This window comes from Stomoxys calcitrans, chromosome 2 (genome assembly GCF_963082655.1).
Source record: "Stomoxys calcitrans chromosome 2, idStoCalc2.1, whole genome shotgun sequence".
Taxonomy (NCBI): Eukaryota; Metazoa; Arthropoda; class Insecta; order Diptera; family Muscidae; genus Stomoxys; species Stomoxys calcitrans.
In genome coordinates this window covers 214470524-214483805 of record NC_081553.1, presented here as the reverse complement: position 1 = coordinate 214483805, position 13282 = coordinate 214470524, and the positions used below count along the sequence as shown (strand labels likewise).

The 13282-nt window shown below is 39.1% G+C and overlaps 1 protein-coding gene across 3 annotated transcripts in view; it reads right to left on the bottom strand.

Moving 5' to 3' along the window:
- Positions 1-12707, bottom strand: part of LOC106092941 (dendritic arbor reduction protein 1) — a 359220-nt gene extending 346513 nt beyond the window's left edge. Inside the window, exons 1-3 of one of the 3 annotated variants that reach the window (XM_059362464.1) lie at positions 12531-12707; positions 4505-4688; positions 3377-4286 (exon numbers count right to left, since the gene is read on the bottom strand). In XM_059362464.1, coding sequence (XP_059218447.1) covers positions 3377-4235 — 859 coding nt within the window. In that variant the 5' untranslated portion in view covers positions 4236-4286; positions 4505-4688; positions 12531-12707. Of the gene's footprint in view, positions 1-3376; positions 4287-4504; positions 4689-12530 lie in introns of those variants that run through there. The other 2 variants (XM_059362465.1, XM_059362466.1) reach the window with 2 other exon arrangements.
- Between the last annotated feature and the right edge of the window lie 575 nt (positions 12708-13282).

Sequence of the window (13282 nt, the reverse complement as noted above, 5' to 3'; positions counted from 1 at the left end):
GAATTCTGGAAGTTAAGTAAACTATGGCAACCTTAGTTGGGTTACTTTTAGAGTTTTTGGATATTTGTACATTTAGGTACTAAAAAAAGTACCAAAAAGGTACGAAATGTGTGATCTTTGCACAAGGCGAATAGATAGAGATAGAATTTTAGAATTGGATTTAAAAGACATCTGGTGCAAAAAGATGAGGATGAAAAGAAAAAACGGATAAATAGTACTGGTAACGGGAGAAAACGTACGTTTAGTACCATAATTGGTACCATTTGGTAGGTTCTTTACAGATGGAGCTAGAGGTCTGAAATTTGGCATGCAGGTACAACTAGGAAAATATGATGGGTGACTATGATCTTTTTACAATTCGTATGTTTTGGTACCAAAATTGGTCCCTTTTGATAATTTCCGAACAAATGGAGCTGGAGGTCTGAAATTTTGCATGTTGGTAAAACTTAGATATATATATATTATGAGCGAACAAATGATTTTATCACAATTCGAACATTTTTGTACCGAAATTAGTACTATTTGGTACATTCTTTATAAATGGAGCTAGAGTTCCGAAATTTGGCATGAAAGTATAACTAGGAAACAAATGATGGGTGACTAAATGTTCTATTATTAATTCGTACATTTTGGTACCATTTGGTACTTTCTGTTCCGATGAAGCTAGAGGTCTGAAATTTGGGATGTAGGTACAACTAAGAAATATATGATGGGTGACTGAATGTTCTATTAATAATTCGTATATTTTGGTACCATTTGGTACTTTCTGTTCCGATGAAGCTAGAGGTCTGCAAGTTGGAATGTAGGTACAACTAAGAAACGAATGATGGGGGTAGCCAAATGATCAATTCACCATTCACACATTTTGGTACCATTTGGTACTTTCTTTATAGATGAAGCTAGAGGTCTGAAATTCGGCATACAGTTACAACTAGGAAAATACATTTGGTACTTTGTTTAAAGATGGAGCTAGAGGCCTGAAATTTGGCATGTAGGTACAAGAAGGAAATTAATAATCTGTGACTAAATGATATATTTTCAAAATTCGTACTTTTGGCAACAAAAAGAGCAAAATAGCACTAAATAGGATATCTTCACCTGCAGCGAACGAGGACTTCCGAAATTAAGTTATTTGACAAACATTATAGCAGTCTTGACAAAAATATGAAATGTGCAAGAAAACGTAAAAATTGTCGTGTAATTGGTACCTAGACATAATATATTGGGCAACTATCAGATATTATACCCACCACCGTAGGATAGGGGGTATATTCATTTAGTCATTCCGTTTGCAACACATCGAAATATCAATTTCCGACCCTAGAAAGTATATATACTTCGGATCGTCGTAAAATTCTAAGACGATTTAACGATGTCCCTGTGTCTGTCCGTCCGTCTGTTGTAATCACTCTGGAGCCTTCAAAAATTGAGATATTGAACTGAAATTTGACACAGATACGTCTTTTTGATGCACGTTTGTTAAGTTCTTAAATGGGCCAAATCGGATCATATTTGGATTGAGCTGCTGTATAGACCGATTTTCCGATAAAGGGTCTAATGCCCATAAACACTTTATTTTTTATCCCATTGTGCTGAAATTTGAAACAGTGAGCAGTTCAAGGCTTCCCAACAACCGGCCTAAACATCGACAAGATCGGTCCATATTTAGATATCGCTGCCATATAGACCGATCTCCCGATAAAGGGTCTGAAACCCATAAAAGCTTTATTTATTACCCGATTTCGCAGAAATTTAAAACAGTGGGTTATTTTAAGCCTCCCGATAACCGTTTTAAATATGGATTATATCGGATCATATTTAGATATAGCTGCCATATAGACAAATCTCCCGATAAAGGGCCTGAAGCCCATAAAATCTCTATTTATCACCCGATTTTGCTGAAATTTAAAACAGTGGATTATTTTTATCCTCCCGATATCTGATTTAAATATGGATTAGATCGGTTCATATTTAGATATAGCTGCCATATGGACCGATATCCCGATAAAGGGTTTGAAGCCCATAAAAGCTTTATTTATTACCCGATTTCGCTAAAAGTTAAAACAGTAGATTATTTTAGGCCTCCCGACATCTGACCCAAATATGGATTAGATTGATCTATGTTTAGATATAGCTGCCATATATACCGATCTCCCGATTAAGGGTCTGAAGCCCATAAAATCTCTATTTATCACCCGATTTTGCTGAAATTTAAAACAGTGGATTATTTTTATCCTCCCGATATCTGATTTAAATATGGATTAGATCGGTTCATATTTAGATATAGCTGCCATATATACCGACCTCCCGATAAAGGGTCTAAAGCCCATAAAAGCTTTATTTATTACCCGATTTCGCTAAAAGTTAAAACAGTAGATTATTTTAAGCCTCCCGATATCTGATTTAAATATGGATTAGATCGGTTCATATTTAGATATAGCTGCCATATGGACCGATATCCCGATAAAGGGTTTGAAGTCCATAAAAGCTTTATTTATTACCCGATTTCGTTGAAATTTGCAAAAGTAAAGGGTCTGAAGCTTTATTTTTTATCCGATTTCGCTGAAGTTTCCAACAGTGAGTTATTTTAAGCCTCTCAATATCCGACCCAAATATGGTACAGATCGGACTATATTTAGATATAGCTGCCATATAGACCGATCTCCCGATAAAGATTCTGAAGGCCATAAAAGCTTTATTTTTTATCCGATTTCGCTGAAATTTGAAAAAGTGGGTAGTTTTACGCCTCCCAACATAGGACCAAAATATGGTTCAGATTGGAATATATTCAGATATAGCTGTCATATTGACCGATCTGCCGATAAAGGGTCTTGAGCCCATAAAGCTGTATTTTTTATCCGATTTCCCTGAAATTTGAAATACAAAATTCAACAGTGACTTGGGTGCATAAGTTATCCAATTTTCATCAGATTGTAGCGAAAGGGGGTTTACATATACACCCGAGGTGATGGGTATCCAAAGTTTGGCCCGGCCGAACTGAATACCCTTCTGTTTGTTTTTATTTCGTTCAGTTCTTTACAGAAGGGGATAGATTTCTGAAATTTTATGTGCAAAAACTTCATAATCTTATAAACTGAGCGACCAACAACGGAAGTCCTACACTTAGAAGGGGGTAGCGAAGCGGACCACCAGAATGCTAGTATTTATATAAAGCTGCCATATTAACTAATATCCCGATTTGGGGGTTTAAAACCATAAAATTCTCATTTAATACCAGATTTCACGGAAGCTTTGGGGATTAAAGAGTTATGAAGGGGTGTGCATCCATATTTTGCTGGGTCTGGGTTGAAAATTTAAGCACAAAGCTCTTAATTCATATTTTTTTACATAAAATTTTATACTTAATTCTTCTTACCTTGAACTTGCGCGGCAAATTCTGAAGCCTTTTGCAAATTTAGACGCGGTCTGGGTTGAGGCTTTGCCAAATTTGTATATGTGGTTGGCGCTGCTGTGGTCACAGTGCTGGTGGTAAAAGTAAGATTTTCCGAGCTAGCACCACTGCCCGCTGAACTGCTAATGGGCGCCGATGAAGTTGTGGCTGTAGATGCCCCAGTTATTTGCGAGTTGGCTACGGAAGTGTAGGACAACGACGACGCTGATGCTGCAGAGGAGGGTATGTGCGTGTGCGGTGGTGGTTGATTGCCAGCTGCCACTGAATGATCCAACAATAAATGTTGAACTTGAAAAATATCCACAAATTCTTCTAATTCCTCGGGAGCTGCTGATGCAGCTGAAGCTGATGTACCCGAATTCGTATATGAGCCATTGGACACATGTCCCACCAAATTGCCAGAGCTACCACCAGCATATGATGATGAAACGCTGGGGTAATGATGAAAATATGGCGAAGCTGCTGCCGCCGTAGGACTATAGAATCCAAATTGTGGTCCCGCTTGTACGGTTATGGGTGGCGGCGGCGGTGGAGGTGCTGCAAATTGTAAAGGATTTCGACCTAAGTTCAGTAGAGGTGTGGAGGGAGTATTCAAGGAATCGTGGATGCCATTATTTGTGGCAGAGATGTTGTTGCTGTTGTTGGTGGTAGAGGTGGTGGTGGTGGTGGTGGTGGACAACGTTAAATTGTGTGTGCTGTGTGTGACATTGACAACCGTTGTGGATGTGGCTCCACCTCCTGCTACAGGTGGTGCATTGGGAGGCACTGTGTTGTGAAGGTGGTGTGGGGAATGTTCTGTTTCTCGACGCATAGCTAACAACATTTTTATGTTCACAAATTAACGCTCGAAAAATCAAAAAGTTTCAAAACAAAACTAAAACAGAAAAAAACGAAAAAAAAATATATACACACTCATAAACAAAACATGGAAGGTTAGGGAAAATGAATCCAAAAAACACAAGGTGTAGGAAAAAAACCAAAATTGATTATTTAAACTTTATAATAAAAGATTTTTTTTTTTAATAAAAAAGAAAAATACTTCCATGGCACTACCAAAAAAACATGAAATTAACATCTATCTACCGCTCTTACATTCTTGGTTTGATATTTTTTGTATTTTTTTTTCTTTTTTGTTGTAAATATAATTTTTCTAATATTTTTTAAAATTTATCTAAATTTTATATTTTTCACTAAAAACTTATTTTGTTTCTTCGGAGGGATAGTTTCCTATTCAGTCTTTATTGTTAAAATTCAAGCAGTTGTAATGAACACATATCTGAAAATAAAAAAAAATTGGAATTATATTAAGAAATTATTTTCCATATTGGTACGGCTAAGAATAAAGGAGACTAATAGTAATTTTTGTGGGTCAGGTTGAGTTAGGTTGAAAAGATGGTGCAGATATTAATCTGCCTCATGCCACTAAAGACATACACACTTTAGCGAAATCGCTTACAAAATAAAGTTTCTATGATCTTCAGACCCTTTATCGGCAGATCGGTCTATATGGCAGCTATATCTAAAAGTAGTCTGATCTGTACCATATTTAGGTCAGATATCGGGAGGCTTCAAATAACCCACTGTTTTAAATTTCAGCGAAATCGGATAAAAAATAAAGTTTTTATGGTCTTCAGACCCTTTATCGGGAGATCGGTCTATATGGCAGCTATATCTAAAAATAGTCCGATCTAAACCATATTTGGGTCAGATGTCGGGAGGCTTAAAGTAACCCACTGCTTTAAATTACAGCGAAATCGGCTAATAAATAAAGCTTTTATGGGCTTTAGACCCTTTATCGGGAGATCGGTCTATATGGCAGCTATATCTAAATATAGTCTGATCTGAACCATATTTCGGTCAGATCTCGGGAGACTTAAGGTAACTCACTGTTTTAAATTTCAACGAAATCGGGTAATAAATAAAGCTGTTATGGCCTTCAGACTCTTTATCGGGAGATCGGTCTATATGGTAGCTATATCTAGATATAGTCCGATCTGAACCATATTTAGGTCAGATGTCGGGAGGCTTTAAGTAAATCGCCGTTTTAAATTTCAGCGAAATCGGGTAATAAATAAAGCTTTTATGGGCTTCAGACCCTTTATCGGGAGATCGATCTATATGGTAGCTATATCTAAATATAGTCCGATCTGAACCATATTAAGGTCAGATATCATGAGGCTAAAAGTAACTCACCATTTTAAATTTCAGCGAAATCGGGTAATAAATAAAGCTTTTATGCCTTCAGACCCTTTATCGGGAGATCGGTCTATATGACAGCTATATCTAAATATAGTCCGATCTGGACCATATTTAGGTCAGATGTCAGGAGGCTTAAAGTTACTCACCGTTTTAAATTTCAACGAAATGGGGTAATAAATAAAGCTTTAATGAACTTCAGACCCTTAATCAAGAGATCGGTCTATATGGCAGCTATATCTAAATATAGTCCGATCTGCACAATATTTACGTCAGATGTCGGGAGGCTTGAAGTAACTCACCGTTTTAAATTTTAACGAAATCGGGTAATAAATAAAGCTTTTGTGGTCTTCAGACCCTCTACCGGGAGATCGGTCTATATGGCAGCTATATCTAAATATAGTCCGATCTGCACAATATTTACGTCAGATGTCGGGAGGCTTGAAGTAACTCAACGTTTTAAATTTTAACGAAATCGGGTAATAAATAAAGCTTTTATGGACTTCAGACCCTTTATCGGGAGATCGGTCTATATGGTAGCTATATCTAAATATAGTCTGATCTGAACCATATTTAGGTCAGATATCGGGAGGCTTAAAATAACTCACCACTTTAAATTTCAGCGAAATCGAGTAATAAATAAAGCTTTTATGGGCTTCAGACCCTTTATCGGGAGATCGGTCCATATGGTAGCTATATCTAAATAAAGTCCGATCTGAACCATATTTGTGTCAGATGTCAGGAGGCTTAAAATAACCCACTGTTTCAAATTTCAGCGAAATCGGGTAATAAATAAAGCTTTTATGGGCTTCAGACCCTTTATCGGGAGATCGGTCTATATGGCAGCTATATCTAAATATAGTCCGATCTGAACCATATTTGAGTCAGATGTCGGGAGGCTTAAAATAACTCACCGTTTTAAATTTTAACGAAATCGGGTAATAAATAAAGCTTTTATGGTCTTCAGACCCTCTACCGGGAGATCGGTCTATATGGCTACTATATCTAAATATAGTCCGATCTGAACCATATTTGGGTCAGATGTCGAAAGGCTTAAAGTGACTCACCGTTTTACGTTTTCACCGTTTCAGCGAAATCGGATAATAAATAAAGCTTTTATTGTCCTCAGACCCTATATCGGGAGATCGGTATATATGGTAGCTATATCTAAATATAGTCCGATCTGAACCATATTTGGATCCGTTGTCGCGAAGCCTGCAGAATGTTTTAAAATTTCAGCAAAATCGAATGAAAAATTAAGTTTTTATGGACATTAGACCCTTTATCGGAAAATCGGTCTATATGGCAGCTATATCCAAATAAGGTCCGATTTGGCCCGTTCAAGAACCTAACCAGCGTGCATCAAAAATACGTATCTGTGCCAAATTTCAGTTCAATATCTTAATTTTTGAAGGCCCTAGAGTGATTACAACAGACGGAAGGATAGACGGACAGACACACGGACATCATTAAATCGTCTGAGAATTTTACGACGATCCGAAATATATATACTTTGTAGGGCCGGAAATTGATATTTCGATGTGTTGCAAATGGAATGACAAAATGAATATACCTCCATCCTTCGGTGGTGGGTATAAAAAGTAACCTCGAAAAAGAAAATCGTAGTTAGGAATTCCATGATTGTTTTCTATGCCAAGACCCTAAAATGATTCATGTCTGGTTTTGCGTCCCCAACTAAGTACCGGTGTTTTTTAGACGTAAAAGCAGGGCAATGACAAAGGAAATGCTCCAAAGTCCCATCATCTTCCCCGCATGCCCTATCTCTTACTGCAGCGATTTTATATAAGTGAGCTCGTAGTCCTATGTGTCCCGTTATGAAACCAATGGCTATAGTGACCTCATTTTTGCTTCCTTTCAGTAATAGCCTCGTTTTCTCACGATCTGGATCCCCCATAGGATTTCCGATATCCTACCGACCGTTTCCGTGTTCCACAATGTTGCACGCACATTATCGCCCACTACCTTGACTCGGACTGCGTCGATTCGAAAGGCTTCGCGAACCAAGTTTATTGACGCAAGTCCTCTGGCCTTCATCGCCAAATTGTCTGCCCTTTCATTCCCCTTACTCCGTTATGGCCTGGCACCCAAACGATGGGGATTATGCCATCCTCAGAGAAGGCGTTAATCTCCTTCTTACCCTGCAGGACTGTTCGCGATCTTAGCGTCCTGCTTGTTATTGCCCTTATGGCAATTTTACTGTCCGTAAAGATCTTCACACTCGACGTCTTCGCGTCCGCCTGCAGGATCGTTTTATGGTCAGGCAGTCTAAAACAGAACTCAGTCCTTGGGTTTTGAATGTAAACCCCCTGGCCTACTCTGTCCTCTAGCTATGATCCATCCGTGTAACATGATTTTACAGATGACAATATTAGGGTTCCGTCAGTCAAAGACTGTGCCGATGGCAGCAGTGCCTCGCACTTGACCTCAAGTGTCGTCTTAGGTATCCGATCGGAAACCTCTTGCACTCCTTCCGGGTTTCCTATCGTCGCCTCGATTAACAGCGATGGTATGAGCTGCTCCCATCCTCAATCCATTCTCCCATCGCCTTAAGTCTCATAGCCACAATGGCTAACTCACATTTAATCTGTATGTCAATCGATCTGTATGTCAGAGCGATGAGCACCAGTGCCCTAGTGGGCGTGGTGCTCATCGCTCCGCTTATGCCAAGACATCATGTTCTGTGAACCTGTTGCATGGTCGTTATGTTGCACTTTTCCTCCATAGCAGTCCACCAAACTACTGAGGCGTAAGTAAATATTGGTCTAGTCACGCTCCTGTAGAGCCAGTGGACTATCCTCGGATTCAGGCCCCCATTCGGAGCTTACGGTCTACATAATACCGAACATCTGTCAGCCTTCTCAGTAGGCTTCTGAATGTGTCACTTCCAATTCAGTTTGCTGTCCAAGATAACTCCTATTGAGGAAACGTGGTGCGTCAAATTGGCCCACCTTCGTCTTTAACGTAAATAGGAAGATTTCACTCTTCTCTGGGTTGACATTGAGACCCCTAGGTCTAGCCCAGTCGTGTGCCATCTGCAAGACCCTTTCGGCCCTTCTGCATAGCTGATTCGGATGCTTACCCTAAGAAGTATTTTAATATCGTCTGCAGATGGGTTCAAATCCCTCCTCAGTCAGCATCCGTAATAGGCCATTTAAGTCGGTTGCTGTTGTTGTAGCCACATTTTCATGTGGAGATGTCGATCCTCGTCAAGCTCCTGTAGGTGAGCAGACTCGTTCCAATCCAAAGGACCGATCGCTGTGGGAACAAGTTGGCCGTTGGTTATTTAAAGGCGCTAATAACCCGTCTTGTCATATCGAGCATTATAGGCACTCAGTATTTGTGCAATAGCCGGTACCGCCCGGCCTCTCACAGAGACTCTCCGCTGATTGTACGCGACTGCCGTTGCAGCTACTCCGTATGGAGCATTCCACTATCCTGTGGACGCGCCCGGTAGCTCGCAGCTAAGCTTCTCGTGACAGTAGTGAACAACACACAGACCTCAATGTTCCAGTCTGTGTGGTACTCACAGCTATCCGGTCCCGGGTGGTATCACATTGGAGTGTCAATAAAATGCTCCCCTGCGGTGTGCCTTTTACCCCTTTCTCCCTTATGTCATGGGACACACAATTTTTCCACCTGTTCCTTAATATATGATTTATCCAGTCTCTAAATACTCGGTCCACCCGATACTGGTCTAAGGATTGGATCAATGTGTCGGTCCGCACATTGTTAATAGCCCCCTAGATGTCAGTGTGTACGGTTTGGCATCGAAGGGTTCTTCTTTTTTGCAGTGCGGTCTCCACCAACCTTCCCAACGATGGATGTTCTACGTTCCATGGTTTTAAGTAGAAAGATCGTAGGGCTTATAGGTCTGTTGGCCTTTGGTGTCGCTTAACTTGCCTTGCCGGGCTTGGGTATAAATACCACCCTTGCCTCCTGCCAGGCTTTCTGTGTATATGCAAGTCCCAGGCAAGTACGGTTCAAATCGGTCAAGAACCTGATATAGCTCCTATATAAACCAATCTCCCGATTTGACTTCTTTAGCACCTGATAGCAGCAATTTTTGTCAGATTTGGTTTAAATTTAAAACACTGTGTGTTCTGTTATGACTCTCAGAAACTATTCCAAGTACGCTCAAAATCGGTCTATAACCAAATATAGCTCCCACATTTTAACAGAATCCATGGTGTTGGGTTCCCAAGATTCGGCCAGGCCGAACTTAGCTCATTTTTGAGCGTTTAAAATTTAAGTAATTTAGACGCTTATTACCGTGCAGCAGTACTGATTGAGTTATTTTGTCATAAAGAAGATGATGTCGGTAGGTTAGTGGTTGCGTGCAAGTTTACCAAACACGAGATCATGAGTTCAATCCTCTGCGGCACCAAAATTATTAAAATTTGTTTTCAGTTTTTTTTTTTTTATTTTCTCGAAAGAGAAACACACAAAAATTGTAAAATTAAATGAACTTCAACTTTACAGGCAAAAACTTGAAAGATGAATTTCTTTTAAGGGTAATATTTAGTAGGGAGAGTGACAGAGAAAACTCCTAGAGAGCCGCAGTACTCGTAAAACGAACGAGACAAAGCAGGACAAGCCGAACAAAGAAAATAAAAACACCACCACCCGAAGCAAACCACATGCGGCAGCTGGTTAGATGATTTTTTGTCTAGCTTATGGATATATTGTTGTTGTTGTTTTAAGTTGGCTGGCAAAGAGTGCCTTTCAACAACAATTTTGTACTTTGGTTCGTTGAGGTTCAAAATAAATTGTTGCAGGAAAATTAACAACATCCGTAGTTGTTTTTATACCCACTACCGACGGATAGGGGTATATTCATTTTGTCATTCGTTTGCAACACATCGAAATATCCATTTCCGACCCTATAAAGTATATATATTCTTGATCAGCGTAAAAATCTAAGACGATCTAGACATGTCCGTCCGTCTGTCCGTCTGTCTGTTGAAATCACGCTACAGTCTTTAAAAATAGAGATATTGAGCTGAAATTTTGCTCAAATTCTTTTTTTGTCCATAAGCAGGTTAAGTTCGAAGATGGGCTATATCGGACTATATCTTGATATAGCCCCCATACAGACCGATCCGCCGATTTAGGGTCTTAGGTCCATAAAATCCACATTTATTATCCGATTTTGCTGAAATTTGGGACAGTGAGTTGCGTTAAGCCCTTCGACATCCTTCGTCAATTTGGCCCAGATCGGTCCAAATTTGGATATAGCTGCCATATAGACCGATCCTCCGATTTATGGTCTTAGGCCTATAAAAGCCACATTTATTATCCGATTTTGCTGAAATTTGGGATAGTGAGTTGCGTTGAGCCCTTCGACATATTTCTTCAATTTGGCTCTGATCGGTCCAGATTTGGATATGGCTGCCATATAGACCGATCCGCCGATTTATGGTCTTAGGCCCATAAAAGACACATTTATTATCCGCTTTTGCTGAAATTTGGGACAGTGGGTTGTGTTAGGCCCTCCAACATTCCTCGTTAATTTGGCCCGGATCGGTTCAGATTTCGATATAGCTGCCATATAGACCGATCCTCCGATTTAGGGTCTTAGGCCCATAAAAGCCACATTTATTATTCGATTTTGCTGAAATTTGGGACAGTGAGTTGCGTAAGGCCCTTCGACATCCTTCGTGAATTTGGCCCAGATCGGTCGAAAATTGGAAATAGCTGCCATATAGACCGATCCTCCGATTTATGGTCTTAGGCCCATAAAAGCCACATTTATTATCCGATTTTGCTGAAATTTGGGACAGTGAGTTGCGTTGAGCCCTTCGACATCCTTCTTCAATTTGGCTCTGATCGGTTCAGATTTGGATATAGCTGCCATATAGACCGATCTCTCGATTTAAGGTTTTGGGCCCATAAAAAGTGCATTTATTGTCCGATGTCGCCGAAATTTGGGACAATGGGATGTGTTGGGCTCTTCGATATTTGTCTTCAATTTGGCTCAGATCGGTCCAGATTTAGATATAGCTGCCATATAGACCGATCTCTCGGTTGAACAATGACCTGTACTTATAAGCATTTGGTCTAAATCGGATGATATATATAGAGCTGCTATGGGGTATAAAGTATGCATTTTTCACTGGATTTTGACAAAATGTGGTTCACATATATACCCGAGGTGGTGGGTATCCAAAGTTCGGCCCGGCCGAACTTAACGCCTTTTTACTTGTTTCAACCAAAGTTGTTGTTTTTCAAAATTGTTTTTATCTGTGTACTTACAAAATCCTTAATTATTTTCCATGCCACTAAGTTGGTTCATATCTAGTTTTGTGTCCCCACCTAAGTGCTGGTATCTGTTAGACGCGAAAACCGAAAACTTTTATGGGCTCAATACCCCATATCGGGAGATCTGTCTATAAGGCAGCTATATCCAAATATGGTCCGATCTGGACGATATTAAACAAAAACCTTGAAATGGGTACCAGATCTCGCTGTGTCAAATTTCATCGCAATAGGATTAGAAATGCTCCCTTTATAGGCTCATTACACTAAATCGGGAGATCGGTTTATATGGTAGCAATGTCTGGTTCAATCTGTACCACATTTGACAGGAGTGGGTAAGGGTTTACCAGAACACACTGTGCCAAATTTCATAAAATTCGGGTGAAAAATGGGTATTTTATGGCCTCAATACCCTATATCGGGAGATAGGTTGGTCGGTCTATAGGGCAGGTATATCCAAACATAGTCCGATCAGAACTGCGAGCAAGTTTTTACATGTTACCTGTTAAATTTTTTTTTTATAAAATTTTCTCATGTTTTTTCTTGCACCTAAAAACTATTTTAAATGATTTATGTGCATAGAATTGTAAAATATTAACATCAGAACACCTGTTGTTTGTCTTATTCATATGAACATTATTATTACCTTAAGTTGCTTCATTTGGCAATTTTGTGGGCAATGGCGAATATGCAACTTGGTTAAGATTTTATTGTTATTTGAAATGTCTTTTTGCAAGAGAACAAAAATAAAATCCGACGGATTGCGTGCGTAGAAAATCTTAAAATGTTGATGTGGTCAGCAATAAATATGCACATTCCAATTAAAAAAAAACTATTTTTTTATAAGCATATAAAATTTATAAAATGTATTTTTCACTTTGTCTAAAAAAAAAATATTTTTTTTTTTGGTATTTTTTAAAAAAAGTTAAATTTTCATATAATTTTTCAATCAAAAGACCGGCCGACGGAGGTTTTTATATTTCTCGCGGGTACACCACGTTGTATGAGTAATTTGATTTTTGTTTCTTATATGCTGCCACTGTATTTGTTTTTGTTTATGTTAGGTTAAGTATGAAGAAGAGACACGATTTCGCATATATGCATGTATGTGTGTGTGTGTATATGCATTCACATAAATATTTCAAATTCTTTTCATTATAAGTTTAAGTAAATTTTGCCATTGCATTTCTTTCGCTTTTGTTTTTTTGTCGGAATACCTATTTCAATGTCGTTTGTTTTTCTTAAAAGATACAAAACACCTTGTTTTGCTTATTTCACTACCCCTGTCGTCGTTGTTGTTGTTGTCTTCGTTGATGTTTTGTTATGGCTTATGACGTGAGTGTGCGTTGGTACTTCCGGTTTTGTGTGTGTGTGTGTGTATGTTTCGTTTTGTGTTTT